At 42.1% G+C, this 20,663-nt stretch overlaps 1 protein-coding gene across 1 annotated transcript in view; it reads left to right on the top strand.

The window, feature by feature from the left end:
- The window catches only part of ISM1 (isthmin 1), a 40,702-nt gene extending 20,846 nt beyond the window's left edge, over positions 1 to 19,856 (top strand). Inside the window, 5 exon segments of the mRNA XM_027693323.1 lie at positions 1,785 to 2,021; positions 10,679 to 10,946; positions 13,961 to 14,104; positions 16,215 to 16,304; positions 17,945 to 19,856. Coding sequence (XP_027549124.1) covers positions 1,785 to 2,021; positions 10,679 to 10,946; positions 13,961 to 14,104; positions 16,215 to 16,304; positions 17,945 to 18,462 — 1,257 coding nt within the window. The 3' untranslated portion in view covers positions 18,463 to 19,856.
- Positions 19,857 to 20,663: the final 807 nt, after the last annotated feature.

Genomic DNA, 20,663 nt, shown 5'->3' with positions numbered 1-20,663 from the left:
TGAAGTAATTTAATAACAGCACAATCACACCTTGTTGTTAGTCAGACATAACTGAGAAGCCACCAGGAAGTTTATGGTTAAATTCTATTTGAAAACTGTGAAGTTAAAGCACATATGAATAAGGAACCTAAAGTTGTCTTAGTGACCCTCGATTTTGTTTCCCAGAGCTTGCTGCCGTGCGATCTGCTTTATATTGAGTAATGGATGGGCCACCAAAGGCATCTGAAAGTCCTTCCTGATGTTCAAAAAAGAGAAGGGTCTATGTTTTAGCCCTCAAATAATGCAGATTGTCAGGAGCACATACATTTTTAGCACTGCACACATACACTAATTCAGAACAATGTTTATACATCTGTGCTGTAGACAGATATATAAAATTACCCTTTTGGGTATGACAATACCAAGACAACATTAATTCTGCTGAATCTGATTTTTGGACTCCACAAATGGAGTGCAGCGAGGAGGGGAGAGGAGAACCACCTTTGTTGTTGCTTGAGACAGTTTCACTTAGTCCCAGATTAACTCTTAAATCTTAGTTTATTTAGCTCACTGAATATTTTCCTGTAATGTGCACAGATTATATTGTAAAATCTCTTTAAAGGTCAATTTAGAACCTTCTAAGCAAATAAACACAAAATAAAAGGCATTGGAGCTGTTATCTATCTGAGAGCTTAGCTAAAGGTATGCTATGGCTTAATTTGAACCAGGAGAGCTGGATGGAGATTGCATTTAACCAGAAATGCTGGCAAAAATATGCTTCAGTAGAGCCAGAACCACATGTGGCCATTCCACTTTAATTGTGCTTGTTTTAAAAGATAGGTCTTTAACATTTACCCTCTCCATGCTTGCTGTCTCTTTATGAACTGAAAATAAAAACTCCCCAGGCAGTCATACTAAGACCTCTAGCCTGAAACTTTTCAGCTGAGTCAAAACCAAAACCTGTGCTGAGTCTGCCCCGTGCTTTTCTTTTGTAGCCGTAAGAACATTGGACTTCTCTGCTGTTTTTTTCCCCCGAATCCCCAGGCCAGTCCTAACCCAGGGAGGCAGTGTTTTGATACTAAATGTGTCTCCTTGGTGAGGTCAAAGGCAGTGGCAGCAGTGCTACTGGTGCGGGGGCAGCCTGCTGTAATGTACTACAAAACACCAAAGTACGCTCAACAATAACAAAAGCATTAACCGCTGACCCACAGCTTGGTGAAATTCAATCCCACCATTAGGCAAACATGAAAATGAGATCCCGGAGGAAGGAAGGTTCAGATGTTCAAGACCAGAGAAATTGGGTGAGGAACACAGGCGACGAGATGGAAGTTGCTGCAGACTGAGGGGAGGGAAGGGGAGGTTGCCAGCTCAGTGGTAGGATCTTTTAATACCATAAATTTCAACACAGACTAAGCAGTCAGTGTTTTTGCTTCACTTTGGAACAAAGCAGACTAAAAATTATTTATAAGAAGGATACCTTTCACCATTTTTAGGGACACATTTAAGGGGATACAGTTTGGTTTCCCAGGGGTTGCTTCAGAGCTTCATGTTTCTACGTTTTAAGTCTGGTGTTTGTGGCAACATGTGGGTGCTCACACCAAGGCTGGAATAGTTCAGGAACCTGGAAGAGCTAAACCCCCAAATGTGATTCAGTTTTATATCGTGTCAGATGGTCAGAGATTTCTGTTCCAGTAGTGAGCAGTGGGTCTGAGTGCTGCAAGGCTGCAACCAGCAGACGGATGGGGGCACTGGCAGGACTGACACTCTCTCAGTTGTCGTTATAATGTGTTGCTTTTCTTCCCCAGAACACACTGAGTGCAGATGACCATTCTCCTGAAGACAGCTTCACCCTGAACCCCGAGGACCACAGGGAATACCCCGATCTCCAGGCTGCCCACCGGCCATTCCCTAAACAGCGATTCCGGCAGGAAAACGGGCACACGTCCCTGCAAAGAGATGGACCCAGATCTTTCCTCCTGGATCTCCCAAACTTCCCCGACCTATCAAAAGCAGACATCAATGGGCAGAATCCCAACATTCAGGTACAAATTCATGTTAATATCTGACCTTTTTTGTGTCTTGCACAAAGTTATTTTACTAAACCAAGATAACTTTCAGCCTGGCTTCCATGACATGCAGTCAGAAAAATCTGCCTCTACCAATAGCACCAAGAGAGAATATATATGGTATAATATAATGTTATGTAGCATTGCATAATATTGTAGATAAAATATAATATATATATATAAAACATATCTACTATATACTTTTTGTCTCTAAGTTAATGCACATATTTCAATTTTTTGCTGAATTTCTCCTTGGATAGTGTGGATTGCATGACTGTGTGGATCAGTGTAGACCTGTTTATGATACTAATCCCATCTTTGGGATTGCCATTTTGGAGCATATTATCTTCATTGATAATAAATGGGTAATTTAATTTCTATCTTCAATTTGCTGTTGTCAAATTTGTTTGTGAACAGATCCTCTTTTAGTGTGCTTTTATAAAATGGAATAATCTCCAAAGGTTGTAAGAGAATAAGTCTTTCAGTCTCAGCTCAAAATGTGCTGTATGGAACCGAGACTTAGAGTTAATTTCTGCAGCAGCTGCTTGGAGTAAAAATAAAAGGTTGTGTGCAAGAAACTTTGTTATATGTTATTCCTCAAACTGTTCTTGGGTTTGGAACAGCCTCTTACAAGCCACTTACATCTTGAAACTTCAAGGATTGGAAAGAGGAAAAAATGAGTGATTTGTTTTTAATTCAGAGCCTTAAAGCAAAATTGGCATTAATAAGCAGTCCTTTTTAACCAAAACAATAAATTCAAATGTTGTTCTGCCTAAGATGTGCTTATAAAAACAATACACTAATAGATCTGGTTTTCTGGTTAAATTAATTCCTGTCTTCTTATAGTCCCCCAGCCCACAAAATTACCATGCTTTTGATATGTCTAAGAAGTAAGTATGTAAAGATGTAATAGATCTACTGGTGAGAGGCCAATATGCTCAGAGGGCTGGAGCACCTCTCCTGTGAGGACGGGCTGGGAGAGCTGGGGCTGCTCAGCCTGGAGAAGAGAAGGGAGACCTTAGAGCCTCTTCCAGTACCTAAAGGGGCTACAAGAGAGCTGGAGAGGGACTTTTTACAAGGACATGTAGTCGTAGGACAAGGGGGAATAGCTTTAAACTGACAGAGGGTAAGTTTAGATTAGTTTTAGGAAGAATTTCTTTACTGTGAGGGTGGTGAGGCCCTGGCACAGGTTGGCCAGGGAAGCTGTGGATGCCCCATCACTGGAAGTGTTCAATGCCACCTGTTCTGGTGGGAGGTGCCCCTGCCCATGTCAGGGGGTTGGAACAAGATGATCTTTAAGGTCTCTTCCAATCCAAACCATTCCATGATTCTGTGATTGGGTGAGAACAAGCTGCCTCCACGTTGTCACTCCATTGCACTCACCACAGATGACTTGCAACATTTAGAAGCTTCACAGTTTTGGGTCAGGTGTGGGTCTAATACTTGAAGGGCCAAGGTAGGAAACATGTTCAACATGTGGTGACTGAACACATCTCTCACACTAGGTAGGAAAACCCTTTCATAAAGCCTTAGGAAGGGACGGTTGGGAAGCTATAAGGGCCACAGATTGTGGCATGAGGTAAATAATGTACATCATTATTTGAACAGTATGTAAACCACAGAGAAGGACAGGAAGAAACAAAAGCCTTCTCTGATTGGTAACAGCACACTATGTTTAGACCCAGGGAATAGATAAAAGGGATGGAAACAGTTCCCTGGCTTGTCTTTGTAGTAACTGCTGCTGCTATGACCTCTTTTTCCACCACCTGATCTTGGAAATGTGTCAGCAACTATGTCAGCAGTTTTGCTGGACTCTGAGAACTGGGAAGACTAGTCCTGTAAACTGGAAAACATTGGGCAACATTGGTCCCAGAGCTCTTGTGCACAAGGATGAGGTCTTTCAGAAACAGACTCCCTAAGTCCTGTATTATATTTACTCTGCATTTATTCTGCTTACTTAGATGTGTAAATAGGGATATACAAAAGTTCTTTAAGTTCCTGGTTGACAGTCCTGCAGTAGGTCAAGCCTCATGGAAATAAAACTCCCATTAATTCCTTGCAGAGTCAGAGAAAGTTTATTTCTTTGCCTAAAGGCCATAAAAGGTGGCCTATTCTTTTAGAAAAATAGGGTTATAGTGAACTCTTGCTCTTTACCATATTGACCTGAACAGAAATAGTGACACTTGCTGACTTGCAAATTTCTCATCAGCTGTTTGGCAGGTGAGAGCAGAATAGATGTTCATTTGTCTTTTTGCACAATGGCTTCAGACTATGGAAGTTACATTCCTGGGGGTGTTGATTTAAAAGTCCTCCTGGGACCGTGAGGTTGGAAAGGAGAAAAAAAAAAAGCGTGTGCGTTAAGATAGCACAATTGCCACATTTTCTTTTCAAAGACTCACAACCTCTTTTCCTTTCTCCTGGGGTATAAACTTTCCTAGACCAAAAATAACATTATTCAAAGGAAATTATACCTGGAAATTTTAAATATCTAAGGAAGAGACATAAAATTCAGGTACTCCAGTGAGTTGTCTTTGTGGCCATTCCTTTTCTGGTTTCTGTGAGATGGCACTTGCTGTATGATGCCCTGGTGTGTCCTCTTTCAGGGGAGAAGTGGTGAATATCAGAACACCATCACAGGAATTCAGAAAGCTACCATGTGCCCCAGGTACTGCTTTATTTATCAGATGATAAATAATCAAAGTACAGCAGACTAGAAAACTCTCAGAAACAACAGCCAGAGCTGCAGTAATTCAAATGCAGCTTGATTCTTTGCATGCAAGACCAGGACTACACTTACTGGCCTTCCTGTGGTGTTCTAGCCTTGTAAAATCTCCCATCTTTTCAAGTGGCATTTTAGGCTTTAGCGTTGCTTCCACACTGATTGTTTGAGAGTAACCGCAGTAGCTGCTGTTGAGCAAAGTCTGGCTCTTTGGTTTGGGGTATTTTGTTTGCTTCTTTTTTGTCATTTTAACAACTCTGTCAGTGCCTGGAAGACCTCTGGATGAGAATGTGATTACAAAAACTAATCACACATTTTCTTCGGATCTCCTTTCACAAGTGGAAGATCCCTTTTGTCTTGGTTTGCACTCATTTGATGAACTAGCTGAGGGATGCCTATGCAGACCTTGTAATTGGGCAGGGTTATTATTCAGAGTAGGAACTGTTTTTACGCCTGAGTAGCAGAATGATGTCACATGGGAGGTGTACAGGAACCTGCCCGTTTTCCATTTCTCATGGGTTTCTCTTGTCTGTTCCAACCAGCCTTCTACAACATCTGCTCTTCGCAGCCGACCCTCTGTTTGGAGCCAGGTGTTTCAACTTGCAAGTGAACTTTTGTTCTTATCCCTCCCTTTTTCTTTTTGCTGCTGGTTTCCCAGGCTTGTGGACTGTAACAGGTGCAGGTAGTAGGCTGCTCTCTGTTGTCCCACTGCTTTGCTGCTTCCCTAGCAGTGCTCAACACCATGACGAATGAGCAGAAAAGGGAAAATTTACAGAACCATGGAATGGTTTGGGGTTAGAAAGGACCTTAAAGATCTAGTTCCAACCCTTCTTCCATTGGCAGGGTCACCTTCCACTAGATCAGTTTATTCAGAGCCCCCTCCAGCCTGGTCACACCTCCAGGGATGGGGAGTCCACAACCTCTCTGGGCAATGAGGGCATTTTGTTGGTATTAATGCTCTTCAGAGAACTTGAATCTTGGTCAAGCCTCACGACCAGTAGACCAAAACACAGCTGGGTGAGCTCCAGTTGCGATGGATGTGTTAAACATTTTGGATGAGGTGACAAGTTCCAAATGAAACCTGCACAGAAACAGATAGGATTCCTGTCTAAAGCCATGTTGATGTGCCCTGGAAAACGGAAGTAAATCAGTATATGATTAAATCTGTTGGGACTTTTATCCTTGCTTTGAGTCACAGGATTGGTAGTAATTCATAGGAGTGATTTGAAGCCAGAAGTTAGTGCTGCCTGCTTGGTGATGTGCCATCTTTATAATTTTGCATGGAGCCTGTGGCTATATCCACTAGTCATGCCACTCCAAGCTGCTGTGTTAGCTTTGTTATCTGTTACCTATTTGTTATCTGTTTGTTATCAATTTATCTATCTGTTATCTATTTGTTACCTATTTTCTCTCTTCAATATCTATTCAGTTGCTACCTTCTCTTAAAAAAACATCCACCCAGAACCACCCACTTTGGGAACATACACAGCTACAGAGAAACAAGGCTTTATGATCTGCTTTTAAAAAAGAACTGCAGATTTCAAATCAACTCTTCCCCATGGCCGTTTCCCTCACCTCCACCTATACCATGTGTCACTTCTCACATATTTTATGAGATGTGTTTTTTAGGTATCATTTTATATTTGTCATTTGAAGCTGCTGGTTTCACTGCATTAGAAAGCAACACCCTCTTGGTATTATCACAAAAGACTCAATAGTATCTGACCAGTAAGTCTCATCTCTAATTTAGCACAGGAAGAACTGGAAGGCTCCAGTAGTGCTTGTTTCTTGTGATTTCTATACGGCTTCGTAATTTGAGGTAGTAGCAAAGCACTGGAAGCACTGATGTAGCAGTCAGGGTCTAGGTAGTCCTCTGGCAAGCTGGAAAGATTACCAGAAATTGGTATTGAAAGTGGTTTAACTGTTGCTATCTCTGTGCAGTTTTCTTAATGTCGTGGTGTATGTAATAGGAGCTCACTGCAGAGTACAAAATTCAGAGCTCTCTGGAGTTCAATTTGGCCTGTCAGAGATTACAAATAGGATTGACAGCAGTAAAATATAAGTTTTGGGTTTTGAGTCACCTTGTCCTTTTTGCTCCTAGCAGATTTTGAGGGTCCTTCACCTCCCATCAAGTCCAGAAAACTGTCCTAAGTGACATGAGACAACCAAAAGGAAATTGATGTCATTACTGATAGCATTTTAATTGAAGTTGTTAAGTGGTGTAATGCTAATTTTACTACTGTAGTCTCTTATAAAGAACTCGTTTCTATTCTTCTATTATAGTTACCTCGTTGCTGACTTGCACAGATTCATCTTTACAGAATGGCGAGTTCTGCATTAAGTATATGCAATCAATTGCATGAAAGAAACAAAGGAGAGAAATATCGTAGGATCCACTGCTTGCACAATATTGTAAATGTAGTTTTTCTTGAAACATAATCTTCCAGTTGCTTAGAGCAGTGTTTACACCAGTAAAGTGAATTCAAAAACATTGTCTCAGTAAACAGGATGAAGAACACAGAACTCTTTGTGCGCTCCAACAGGCGGGGATAATATTTATCTTCTGTATATTTTTGGCCAGGAGAAAATTGGATGTTGGTGTCTGAAGACATCTGTGCTTGATACACTTGTTTCATTAGAAATTGACTGCAAATTTGTTGTTTTAACATACCTACGCCAATTGCTTTTAACAGTTTTTAGAGGAATGTCCTTAATTCATAGCTTATACAACCATAAAAGAAGTGGCTTCATTTTAGGTTTGAATACTTCTGGGGATGATTGTGGATTTATACAAGAACTGTGTTACCACAGACATTTTGGGAAGCTTGAGGGAAAATAAAATCTTTACAGTTTTGATAATCACTGAAAGAAGAAATCAGTCTTTGAAACCGGCTCCAAGACAGAAATACTAAACCAGATCTATTTTTTAATTTTTAAGAGGGACATGTTTTTGTTGGAATAGCTATAGAGCATGAAAACTTTTCCAGAGCTGCTCTAAATGCCCGCTTTTTATGATTCTGGTTCTAGATTTGATTTCTTTTTTCCTTCATATAAACAGCCTCCAGTATAGAAACTGATCAAACAAGTTCCATGTTTGAGGACCATGTATATGTACAAGTATGTATATATATATATATATGTGTATGTGTGTGTGTGTATATATGTAAATATATATATATGTGTATATATATATATATATGTACAGTCATGGACTAATGGTGTTAAGTCTATCCCTAAGTACTAGGAAGAATTCAATGAATGCTGATTTTTTCCAAATTTTGCACTGGGATAGGGGAGCAATTGTTCACCTGAAACAGCAGCCTCTTCTCACACCTCTGCCCTAACTTTCAGGTCCTGTGATGGAGGGATTACTAGGATCAGGCACTGATTTCCTCCCTGCCTCTGGAAGGTCCATAAAGTTAAACGGAACTGGGCAGAGCACAGCCAAGTCCCTGCAAAGACTGCAGCAGAGCTGACTGAAGCTGCCTCCTCATTTCTGACAGTGGCAGTTCAGACAATCCTAGGATTCTTTATAGAGTTTCTTTCACTCCATGGTTTTTATGCCACATATTAAGCAAACATCTTGGTAACCAAAGCTTAAAGAAGCGGAGAGAGGGACACAGGTGTGTGTCAGGCTACCACATTGCATTTTACTTTTGCTATTTTCGGGTTTTAGATAGGCTGTATGTTGGAAAACTCATTTTAAAGGCCTTTGTAATAAGCTTCCTTTATGGTAAAAATAGACTGAAGGGGATATCTGATTGCACAGGTATGTCTTGAAAGTAAACTAGTGACAGTGCAGTTGAAGATCTGATGAGGTCTGACAATGCTGGAAGTGTGTGTGTTCCACCTGCCTTTCCTCACCAGTGTTAGCACCAAACTCTTCAGGAGTTTCTCTGTCCCTACAAACCCTCTTTTCCTTAAACTGACTTGGCATTGTTAATTAGTATTTAAAATCAAATCCCTATGGTTCTTCAAGCTGTACGTGGCTGAAATAATGCGAGTTCATGCTGACTGACTGTCACACAACTGCAGACTAGCAGAGCAAATGGAGTGATTATCATTGTTTTTTATCAGAGGGTTTGGTTTGGGTTTTTTGTTTTGTTTGGTCTTTCCACTTTGCTGAGTCATTGCTTACAGAGTTGGTGTGGTCTTAAAAATACTTGCTACCAAAGTACTGGAGTCGTGCTAATTTTCAGGTGGGGAGCAGCAAAGCCCCACTACTGGCCAGCAGTTTGCCGCTCAGTAACGTGATTTCCTTTCACTTATTGTGAAAACTCTGTTTTGCTTGGATAGATGCAGCAATTTTGAATCCCTGAACTAACCCTGATGTTTTCAAAATTATGAAATCCATTTTAATTCTTGGTCTGTAGAAACTGAGGTTTAATGAAGTAATCGTTCCAATTCCATGTGTAGCCTGGGAGTGAAATCTCTCTTGTGTAAAGATGCTATTAGGCTGACAACTGCACTTTCCCTTGCTCTTGCCCTGTCTCCCAGTGGACCTTCATAGTAGCCTCAAAGTTGTTTCATTTCGATGGCTTTGTCTGCGGTCAAATGCAAAGCGTGAAATAGGTTCAAAATCTCCTTTCTCCAAAAAAAGTATATGTGGGCATTGTCAGTGCCTGCAGCTACAAAGACATGGCAGCACTTCTGCTTTGCTTCCTATGTCACACTACTCCTCTGTAGATTTCAAGTGGCTGTGACCTTTTCTTTCTTTTTCTTGTGTCTTGTGATGTTACTAATAAGAATTGTATAAAACTAACTTTTTATCCACGATGCACATCCACAGAGCCACTTAAATGACTTTTTTAGCATAATAGTACGTTATTCTGGTTTTTCTGGGTTTATACAACGTGATTTTGAAAGATTGCTTTGCAAATCTATAAAACATTGAGAATGCCTCTATTCAACTTCATAGACATATCTGATAGCCACTTCTCATTGTTTAGCCAGTCCAACGTAATCACTGAACCACGTTAGCATGAAACATCAGAGCATTTTATTATTTATCTGTGGCCAAGGTTTCTGATGGCTAGTCCCTGCTTCTACCTAAATAGACACCTATGTGCACACATAGTGTTCATCCAAGAATTTCACAATTACACATTGTTCAGCACAGAAAAGCAACAATCAAGTGTTGCTCCTACACAGAATCATATTTACATTCATGATGTCTGTGAGGGAATGGGGCAGCAAACTTTGAATTTTGGCTCTGGGCTTCTGTAGAAACCATAAACAGGTTGACCATAACAGGTCATTATACTCTCCAGCATGAAAAAAGGACCTACTTCATAGGGCTTTGCAGCAAGTCCATGGTCAAAGGAGCTGCTGACTCCCATCGTTGCCTCAGAATGTGGTTTCATGTAGCGGTAACAGCTGGGCTGCTGCCAGAGGGCAAGACAGATGCAAACCCAGAGATACCCTGGGCTCTGCATCTTCACCTTCACACTAATGGGCTTACTTAGCCCTGTCTTTAGTCAGTCCAAGTCCTTGGAATGGGCTCTGCACTCTCATGTGCTTCATGCTTTCCTCAAATTCAGGCTCAGCATAATTAGAGTACAGATTTGGTTTTCTTTTTCCTGCTCGTGTATGTTCAGCTCTAAACATCTTTTCCCCATAAGGCAGAAAACTCTTCTGCAAAGGTTTAAGCACAGCATGGGTTATTATTTTGTGCAGGATTTTTCCTAGCCTTTGTTCCAAGGTCTGATTCAGCAGAGGTAGCAGAAGGAACCACTCAGCCGCCGCATATCTCTGGGCTCAGTAATCCCCAGATGGTTCAAAACATGTGAACCCGACGGTGTCGCGCAGCCCCTCTGCAAGGCAGCACCAGGCATTTGTCTTTGCTGTATAGAAAGTTTCCCACTGACTAAGAGGAGGTACTGACAGCCAGGCTGGCCTGTTTTGAACCCCACAGGTTACCATTGAAGTGGTGGATGGCCCCGACACTGAGACAGACAAGGATCTGCAGAAGGAGAGCAGCAAGCCCAGCTGGCCAGTCCCATCACCTGACTGGAGGAGCTGGTGGCAGAGATCCTCCACCTTGACTCGCATGAGCAGTGGTGACCAGGACTACAAGTATGACAGCACTACTGAGGACAGCAACTTCCTAAACCCTCTCGGTGGGTGGGATGGTCACGCACCCGGTCACCGGACATTCGAGTCCAAGGAGCAGCCAGAGTATGGTGAGTTTGCGTTCCAGGCCTCTCATGGGCACCTTGGGATTGTAAAAACGAGCTTGGGGGAAATGAGAATGGTGAGGCATCGCTGAGACCAGGCCAAGCAAAATAGAATTTTTCAACATGTGGCTTTTGTTCATCAGCTTTTAAATACAAATCTGTGCAGATGCACAAGCTGTACTGTGGTAGCTGCATTCCACTAGTAAGTCTATAATCTTGCAAATCATACCAGTTATCCCAGAAGAGGGCCTTTTTTTAGTCCAAAGTGTGCTTTTTTTGAAAGCAAAGGAAACAAGGTTTCGTATTTATTTTTAGAGTAAGGGTAAGTACAAATTTAGAATCGTGCGGTGGTTTGGGAACCAAAATACAACTATTGGATAAATAAGCAAGATCTAAAACATGGTAGTATTTGGTGGATACACAAATAAGATGAATTATGTTGGTGCATGTGTGGGGAGTGGCATATGCAGCAGGAACATTGTGTATTTGCGTGTGTAATTCTCTTCCAGATGTGTCACAGCGAAAACAATTGTTTTCAGCTTGTTGTATGAAACAGTTGCAGAAACTAGAAACAGAGAGGAGCTACAGCTATTCACTGCCCTGATAGGCTGTAACCATCCACATGGGAATGACTCAAGGGAGGTGAGCTAAACTGTGCTCACAGGAAGCTCAGAGCCCCTTGGATTTAAGTTGAATGTAAATACAGACAACTTTTAGTCAGAACAAAGTTTCCAAACCACAGTGCTTTTACCCTGGCACTTTTGTGTTCTCTAAAGTGGCTGTCATGCACTGATTCAGTCTTATTTTTCCCATGATTTGGTTAACTTTAAGTCCTAGAGCCTTAAAAATCAAAGAGCCTTTTTTTGGAATGGTCTCTTTAAACACATACATATGTATTAAATTTTGTGGCCAGAAGATTGAAGTCTATCCCTTCTTTTTGCACCTACATTTATTTGTGGGCTGGGTTTATTGCCAAGAATTCATATCTTAGGTAGTTATTCATTTAAGTTAAATAAAATTGCTTTCACAAGTAATTGTGGTAGGAAAAAAAATAGTAAGAATTACAAATAGAAAAATAGGAAGAACAGGTTGAGCTCCAGCTGAAAATCTAATGTGATATATTCAATAGTGTGTTTCATAATGCAGTGGCAACACGAGGTAGATAGGTATAAAACTTATCCTAGAGCTCTCTGCTGCACACCAGAGCATCCTATTAATCGGAAAAACTCCTGGCCTTCTGACTAACCTAAAATGCCACGTGCCATTGGCCTTGTCCAGGAGGATGTAGCAGCGGATCCTGCCCCTATGGGGCTTTGAAGCTCGTTCCTCCCATTGACCTGCTCACCCCTTTCATGGCTTTATGTCCCTGCTCCTGCCCTGCCAAAAATCCCTGCACACTCTGCTTGCCCTTCCTGGGCCTCCAAGCCTCTTTGACAGGCACTGCACCTGCTCACCTACCCTATTCCTTGCCAGCCACAGGGAGAAAAAACTCAGAGTTGGAAAAGAGCTGGATAGGAGAGAAGGGCCAGGCATAGAGGGCAGATCACATTTTCCTAAGACATCTGATGCCTTTTCAGATTGTTGTAGTGCCTACCCGTTGGCAAATCCCAGAACCACAGGTCTTACACATCAATGCTGACCATGGTGTTCATCACACCATGGACACTGATTCCAGTGTGGTGGCTTCCCAGTTGTCAGCCATGTAAGAAAAGGAGGAGAAACACATAAGGTCCCTCCCACGGGGAACTCACATCTCAGGCAGCTTGCTACGAGTGAGATATATAACCTTCCCATAGTCCTGGCAATAAATGTTTAATAGCACCCCACAGAGTTGTCGTCAGTCATTACATATGGTACAAATCAAGTTACGTGTTCTACTAACCAGCTCAGGAAGCCCACAGACAGCAGGGCTGTTGGGGGAGCGGGAATGACATGTAGCACAGAGGCCAGGGAAGGCAGGGATCTGTCCCTGGGTCTTGTGTACTCTCACCTATAGCTATGGAGCAGGGCTGGCTCAAAGCCACTGAACCAGATTTTGCTTTGCTACCAGTGCTGGTGTAACCCAAAGGAGCTACAGCCGCAAGTTATGATCACAGGGCAGTTAAATATCTCCTGTAAGTCACAGAGGTAACCATTAAGCCAAATGTTCCACCCTCAGCTGGGGAGGCAAGAGAACTAGGATATGTTCTTGGGCTCTGTTTGGTGGCCTTCACCAGGTGGGATGTGCAAACAGAGGAGACTAATGCTGAGGGGTTTAGATACTTACAGGGGCACCGAGCTGTGGTGGTACGGACTTGGTATCCTGTGCCTTTGGCTTTCTACCAGAAGAAAATGAAGTCACGTTTAATTTTCAGAAAGTGCCTGCTAGTAAAGAGTTTGATTTGCTTAAACAGTTAGATTTGATATTATTTAATAATTCACATGAAACACTACAAGTTGCATGGTGTCCTCAGTGCAAAATGTGTATGCGGTTCCCTGTGCTCATAGCAGTATTCCTGAAGTATCTGCTCCCTGTTCAAGGGACTGAAAAGCAAAATTGCAATTTTCACGTATGACCCCCAGCTTCCCATAGCCCAACACGCATCTTGCCCTAAAAATTAATTAAGTGAGTACTGTTGTGCTATTTCTGTGTGTTTTGAAAAAAACAAAAAAGAAAACTTAATTTATCCCGTGCCTGATTAGGCTGTGGTCAGCAAACATATTCCTATATGCAGGAAAATTATGTGAATAGACTGTTAGTTCACGACCCAGCTTTGCAGCTGAGGATTCTCAGCTGACAAAAGGTCAAGAGAGAAAGGAAATATTTTTTCAAATAATGTTGCATGCATTTCCCTGAGGAGCATCAAGTGTGAAAACCATTTAAACAGCAGGCTTGCGCCTGGCGTTCAGCCCGAGCTTCAGGTAGAGACATCTGGAACCCATTCTTGTTTTGCCTTCGTAATAAAAAACACTACACAGTAGTTTTTGGGCAGTAGGATTTTTGTTTCTTCATTTCCTTCCTCATCTTTGTTCTTGCACAGATTATATTGATGGTGAGGGCGACTGGAGCCCGTGGTCCCTTTGCAGCGTCACCTGCGGGAGCGGGAACCAGAAGCGGACGCGGTCCTGCGGATACGCCTGCACAGCCACCGAGTCCCGGACCTGTGACAGGCCCAACTGCCCAGGTGTGCTCGTGTTCACGTGAACTGCTGTCAGGGGGAGTGGGGAGAGGTGATCTCAGAGCTCCTGGACACAAAGACCAGGGCCTGTTTGTTCCCTGGCGAGGTAAGAGTTCCGGTGGGAAAAGGCACGCTGATTTTCAACGCCATTTATGAAATGGCAGGTCCTTTCATAGTAATAATACGCTGGTAGATGCAGTCCACTATCCCCTGGGACTTAAAAGACAGTTACAGGCTTTCTTTAGGTCATTTTGTGCACAGGCATTTTTTATTCCAAAGGGTGTCATCTACTCTCTTGAAACAAATTTGTATTTGTTTTAGAATTTCACACCAGTTGTGCTGTTACCTCAGCGAGCTCCTGTTTTGCTGTGCAGTGAATGGGAATGCCTGCATGATGAGCAGGGATGAAGGAATGTATAGTTTTGGCTTGAATATATTCAGAAAATATGGCTCCTACTCATCCACAGGCATTGACATTTAAAGTGTCCTTACTATCCCACAGTCTTCACTTTGGCAAAAGCAGGGCTGAGCACTCAAACCTACATCATAAAAATTTAAAGCTGCTATGGAAAACTTTCCCGTGATGTTCTTTAAATACTGCTGTGTGTTTGGATTTAGACCAGTTTGTCATGCAGTAGCTGCCACAACACATGGGATGGGTGCAAGTTCATTACTTCCCAAGATCAGAGAGCAGTGAAAGCAAGCCATGGTTGTTTGCATTACACTGAGTTTACTTTATGACTCAGAAAGGCAGAAATTCTTAAACTGGAGGTCAGGCCTTTTTTAATGGGAAATGTCAGAAGTAAAATGTCAGAAGTGCTGGAGAGGAGACTTAGGAGACTCGGTGAGAGAGTTGGAGAGAAGTTTCTCACTCACAGATAGATGTGTGTCTCCATTGCAAGGCAATGGCTGCTAGGCAGTTCAGGAGAAAATTGTTTCTGGATGCTCTTCATACATCCTAAAACCTCAACAATAAGGGGTTAATACCAGAAGAAAGCATGTAGCCCCCAGTTATATTCTCCAGTATTTATTACCAGCTAGCATCAAACAGTGGCAAACTTGAAAGACTATATTATGTCATATAACAGACCTCCAACGATCAGCAAGAAAAATATATTCACTCTTTGAGGCTGTGCTGACATTTTTAAAATTACAAGGGCAAAGCTCAGCTTCTGCTGTTTATAATTCCAGCAGTGAATTACTGCCTTGTAATGGGTTCTTGGGTATCTATTATTCTGCATCTAGTGCTGCAGTTAAGGCAAAACCCTATGATAATTTTATTGAAAAGTGGCCTGAGGCTGTTTTGAAGCTTTGCAAGCCACTATTATGCCCCAGTTCAGGAGATCAGGAGAAAGTTCATTGGCAAGGAGATGGATGGTGAATAGAATTCATTATTGACCATATAGTTATCATATATTAAAGATCTTTCTGCTCTCTTTAGAGGTCTTTAATTCAATGGAGAGGAAAAAAAAATAACCCAAACCTGTTCAAATGCTTCTTTGGGGAGATATTTGTTTTAAGGCTACATGGCACAAAAACATTAGGGAAACATTAGGCTGTTCTACAGGCTGGACTAAAGCAGCTACAAAAGGATGTTTACTTTGGCAAGATCAGTTAATACATTTTTCTGGCAATCTCTCTGTCTCTCTACTGATAGCAAACACTTAACTGGAGGTTGCTGGAAGATCCTGATATGTTAAGATCCTGATATTTTATTAGGTAGATACAAGTGGTGAGGATGGAATTGCTTGGAGAGTTAGTTTCATCTGCTCACACCTTTCAACTCCCTGGCACTGGGAGAGGCCGACAATCACCAGTCATCTTGTAACAGCATCATTCCTCCTTGTAATTCCTGAAAAATGATTGCCCACTTACAGAGATGAACTTGTCCACCTGTCTCCAGGTGGATATCTCTCTTTTACCTTCCTAACACCATAGACTCCTCAGTCCTTATGCTTTTAAAGGAACACTCCCTCCAGCAGCAACTTCAGATTGCTTCCCTGCCAGACAAAAGCACCTTGCAGAGCCTGGGGAAGGAGGGGATGGTGAGGAGGCAGCTGATTCCATTGTGTTTTAATAGGAAAATGCCAGCACCTCTAACATGTGTTTGTCTTAGGGATTGAAGACACCTTCCGGACAGCTGCCACGGAGGTGAGCTTGCTTGCAGGGAGTGAAGACTTCAACGCCACCAAACTGTTTGAAGTTGGTAAGCAGCCTCGTCAATCTTTCAGTAATAGATAAGAGACTTCCTCAGGTTTTTCTTGGGACCAAGATATTGAGCTTACCATTAAAAATGTCAGTAATAACAGCTATTTATTATCTTGCTTATGTTTATGACCTGAACCTTAGTTTGCTTCAGTCATAGAATCTTTCTCCTCTTAAGTCTTAGGAAATTCCTGTGCTTGTTTCATTATAAAATGGTTATTCTCTGTCCTAATTCAGAAGAGAGCTGTAAGGCTTCCCCCTAATGGAGGGGAAAAAAAAATTAAACAGTCTTCAGCATTTTGCTGAAATAGCCTTGAATGGAAGACACTATAAAAGCATTTTAGATACAGCTGTCACATTAAAAAAAAAAAAAGGCAATGACTTTTATGAGCATGCATAGCTTTTATAGCTGTGTGTGCTGCTGTGGGGGTAGCCAAAGCAATTTTATAGTGCATGGCTTGGTTCTGATGTGTCTAAAACTCAGCCCAACCTCTGTAATGTTCTGATTTCATCCCTCCAATGAATCCATAGTGTGGCCACTCAGAGACACTGGACTAATTGAATACATAGTGTAACCCAGCACCTCCCTCCCATGGTGGCAGAGCACAATAGTTAATGACAGCCAGGACAGGACTCTTTAAGGAGATAGAAAAACAGGACACAGATCACTAAGTAAATATTTTGCAAGAATGTTTGCTGTAAGAGTTTTAGGTCCGGGTTAGTTACTCTACTGCAGAGTCATGTTAAATAAGTGTGGAGCAAGATGTGCAGGGGGGTTTTGACAGCCCATAGCATGATATAGACACCTTAAATAAAGTTTTATGTAGGAGATGTTTAACTGGATTCTCCCAAGACTCTTGCAAAATAATAAAGTGCCAGCATTAAATATGCTACTGGTCTATAAATCTCTTTAATCCCAGCTATATGTCGTGGCTCTGGTGCCATTAAATCCTCGTAATGTACAGCCACTCTGATTTTATGTCACATGTGCCCTTTTAGAATCTGAATCACTTTTGGCTGCATTTGCCAGCTAAGATGTCAGTCTCCATGTTTGAACTACAGATGCTTGAAATACCCCTTTGGGGGAATGGAGAGCAAATAGAAAAAAGTATTTGTTAGTTTAAAAAAAAAGAAGACTGAATTAGAGATTAAAACAAACTTCAGGAAAAGTAATACAGGCCTTGTTTGCCATCTTGGAATCTCTATTGTCATGAGAAACTTGATCCTTCAACATCTGACACTTACTAGGTGAGTGTGTTCTGACTGGCACCAAATCACTGTGATTTCCCTGTTTCTGTTGCTTCTAAACCAAGGATAGTGTCTCTTGTGCTGCCTGGGGATATCAGCAGCTTAATTAGAATTTGCCAGGTAGAAGAAAGATTCTGAGTGGCCTGGTTCTGCACTGTAACTCCAGACTAGCATTGCCTGAGGCCCTAAAGTCAGCTGCAGGTGTGATTTCTTTATCTGACAAGACAGCACATTAACACACTGCAGGCAGGGCAGCAAACTGTGGCTGCCTATTCTTTCTAAAGCAAAGCACTGGTGCTGAACAGTTAGGCTTTACTCATTTGTTATCACTGATCACACCAACTGGGATGCTGCATAATGTATCTTAAGTTTCCATTTCCTGCCCTTAACCAGATACTGATAGCTGTGAAAGATGGATGAGCTGCAAGAGCGAGTTCCTGAAGAAATATATGCACAAAGTGGTCAATGATCTTCCCAGCTGCCCATGCTCCTACCCCAGAGAAGTTGCTTACAGCACTGCTGAGATCTATGATCGACTTAAGAGGAAAAACTTTCGCTGGAAAGATGCAAGTGGTCCGAAGGAAAAACTGGAGATCTATAAGCCCACGGCACGATACTGCATCCGCTCCATGCTCTCTCTGGAAAGCACAACACTGGCAGCACAGCACTGCTGCTACGATGACAACATGCAGCTGATCACCAGGGGGAAGGGGGCAGGCACACCAAACCTGATCAGCATCGAATTCTCAGCAGAACTCCATTACAAAGTGGACATTCTGCCTTGGATCATATGCAAAGGGGACTGGAGCCGCTACAACGAGGCCCGGCCTCCCAACAATGGGCAGAAGTGCACAGAAAACCCCTCAGATGAGGACTACTACAAGCAATTTCAGGAAGCAAGGGAATACTGAGAAGGTTTTCCTCCTCAGAAAATTCAGACACAAAGTAGCATTCGTTTCCTGGATGCCAAAGAACTGGTGGTGGCTGCTGCATTGGCTCCTTGACAGGGGTTGATCAGTTCCTTTCTAATGAATGTATATAATTGTAATATAATACATAAGTATTTTTCACAGTGTGTGTAATTTATAAACACATATCTCTCTATCTCACACACACCTATTTTTACATACAGACATACATAAATCTTGTCCTGGTAGGATTTTATACTGCAATAACATTCATGTAATAATGTGCATTTCATTTTACTTCCCAACTGTAACATAATGGGGGGTTGGGAGGTGGGCAGCTGCCTTCACCATCAGGCCCCAAGGCCCCAGCTGAGGAGGCACATATTTAAAAGTTGTTATAAACAATAGGATTGAAGAATGTACTCTTCCATATGGGAATGGTTTACAAGATTAATGCACCTACACCATCAATTTTCTCTATAATTGATTTCATGACTAGTCATATCTAAGAAGGGAAGAATTTTTTTTGGAAGGGTAATAGTCAAAAGTGAATACAGTGAATTCCTGGCAATTTTTCCTTGGAATTCTTCGTGTTACCTTCCAGCTCAGGTCTTTGCAGTCCATCTGGGGTAGGCTTGCAGGAAGATGTAGCTGTGGTTTTTCTAGAGGCCAGAAAAGGTCCCGATGCAGTGGAGTCACAAACAACCCACTCTTGGAGCCATCTCGGATATGGAGCTGCAGTTGTCAGGGTTTACATCTTATGCTGGGGAGCAGATTTTCAGGGCAGCTACCTGTAAACTGAGCACGCTGCAAGTCTTTGGAGGAGTGAGGCCAGAGAAGTAATCCATGTCAAAGGAAAAAAAAAAAAACACAGCTCCTTCCCAGTTTTTAATATGAAGAATGTTTGGATCTGCTTGTTTCTTTCTTTTAAGAAAATAAAGAAGTTTATTTTTTTAAAGGACAGGAAAAGTGGAATCCATATGTTGAATTTCCCTGGGATAAAGCATGCAACCAGCCCTTTCCCCCCATTTTTCCTATGCTGAGTGCACAGTGTCCTACAGAAGTAGCTCTTCTTTAAGGAAGCTCTCTGGGAGGAACTATTGGTGAGTTAAAATGTCTTAATTTTTTTATAAAGCTAGCATTATTTTTGTAAAGTATTTATTGAATTGTAACAATAACTCACATGTGAGATATGTCTCTAACATGAAAGGTTTCTGTAGATGGAACTTGATTGCCAAGAACATGACTGTTGTTGGGCAAAGGTTTTAATTCCAAATTTTTTATAAAGTACATACATACATAATCCTGTCATTAAGCAGCTCATCCCTGCATTCTTATGAAAGATAAAAATTACACCATGGGTAAATAAATACTTACAGTTCCATCCTGCAAAAGACTGCCTTTCTGCAAGTCATTTGGAAAACTAAGGCTCAGTGTTACCAGGGAAGTGCCTATTTTGGGGATATGTGGTCTGACACATGTGTGCCCTGCATGTGGAACCTCACACAGCAGCAAAGCTGACCAGTGTCGCAGTCAGCCTGAGCTGAAAGATTGAAGACAATTCCTTCTGCTATATACAGACACACGTAGATGATGTTTAAGGTCCCTTCCAACCCAAACCATTGCAGGATTCTATGAGATGCTGTAGATCTTTGGCTCTGTAGGCATTTCAGGTCTGGTTGATTGCAACCCCACTTACAGACACGTGCTGCCCCCAGCACTAACAGAGGCACAACAGCCCTGCCGAGTCTGGGCAGGGTCAGGCTTGTGTTGGTCTGCCCAGGTAGTCCAAATCAGGGGATTTAAAAGCAGCCTGGGCCTCTAAGCAAAACTACTGCACATCTGCAACCCCAACTGGTCTGCTGAGGCAACCTCAGCAGCTGGAAACCTCGGCCAAGTCATCCAAGCTTCCCAACACAGGCTTGATCGGAGGTGGGGGGAGACGTGGATGTGTTCTACCACAAGCTGGTAGTAACAAAACATGGTTAGTTGAGCAAGAGGGTAAACATGGGGATCACCCCTTAATTTTTATAGAAACCAGATTTTGTAAATTCTTGCAAGGTCATAAGAAGGCGCCACCAGCAAGCGGAGCAGTTAAATTGACAGCAGATGGATGAAAGGCACAAGGAACTCCAGGATCAGTCACTGTCAGGGAAGACAGGTATCATCTGCAACATGGGGGAGAAAGCTCTTCTTCTTACTTT

Source organism: Neopelma chrysocephalum, unplaced genomic scaffold (assembly GCF_003984885.1).
Source record: "Neopelma chrysocephalum unplaced genomic scaffold, ASM398488v2 Primary Assembly neopelma1_91, whole genome shotgun sequence".
Lineage (NCBI taxonomy): Eukaryota > Metazoa > Chordata > Aves > Passeriformes > Pipridae > Neopelma > Neopelma chrysocephalum.
Note: the sequence above shows the minus strand (reverse complement) of the source record. Positions and strands in the feature narration are given on the sequence as shown.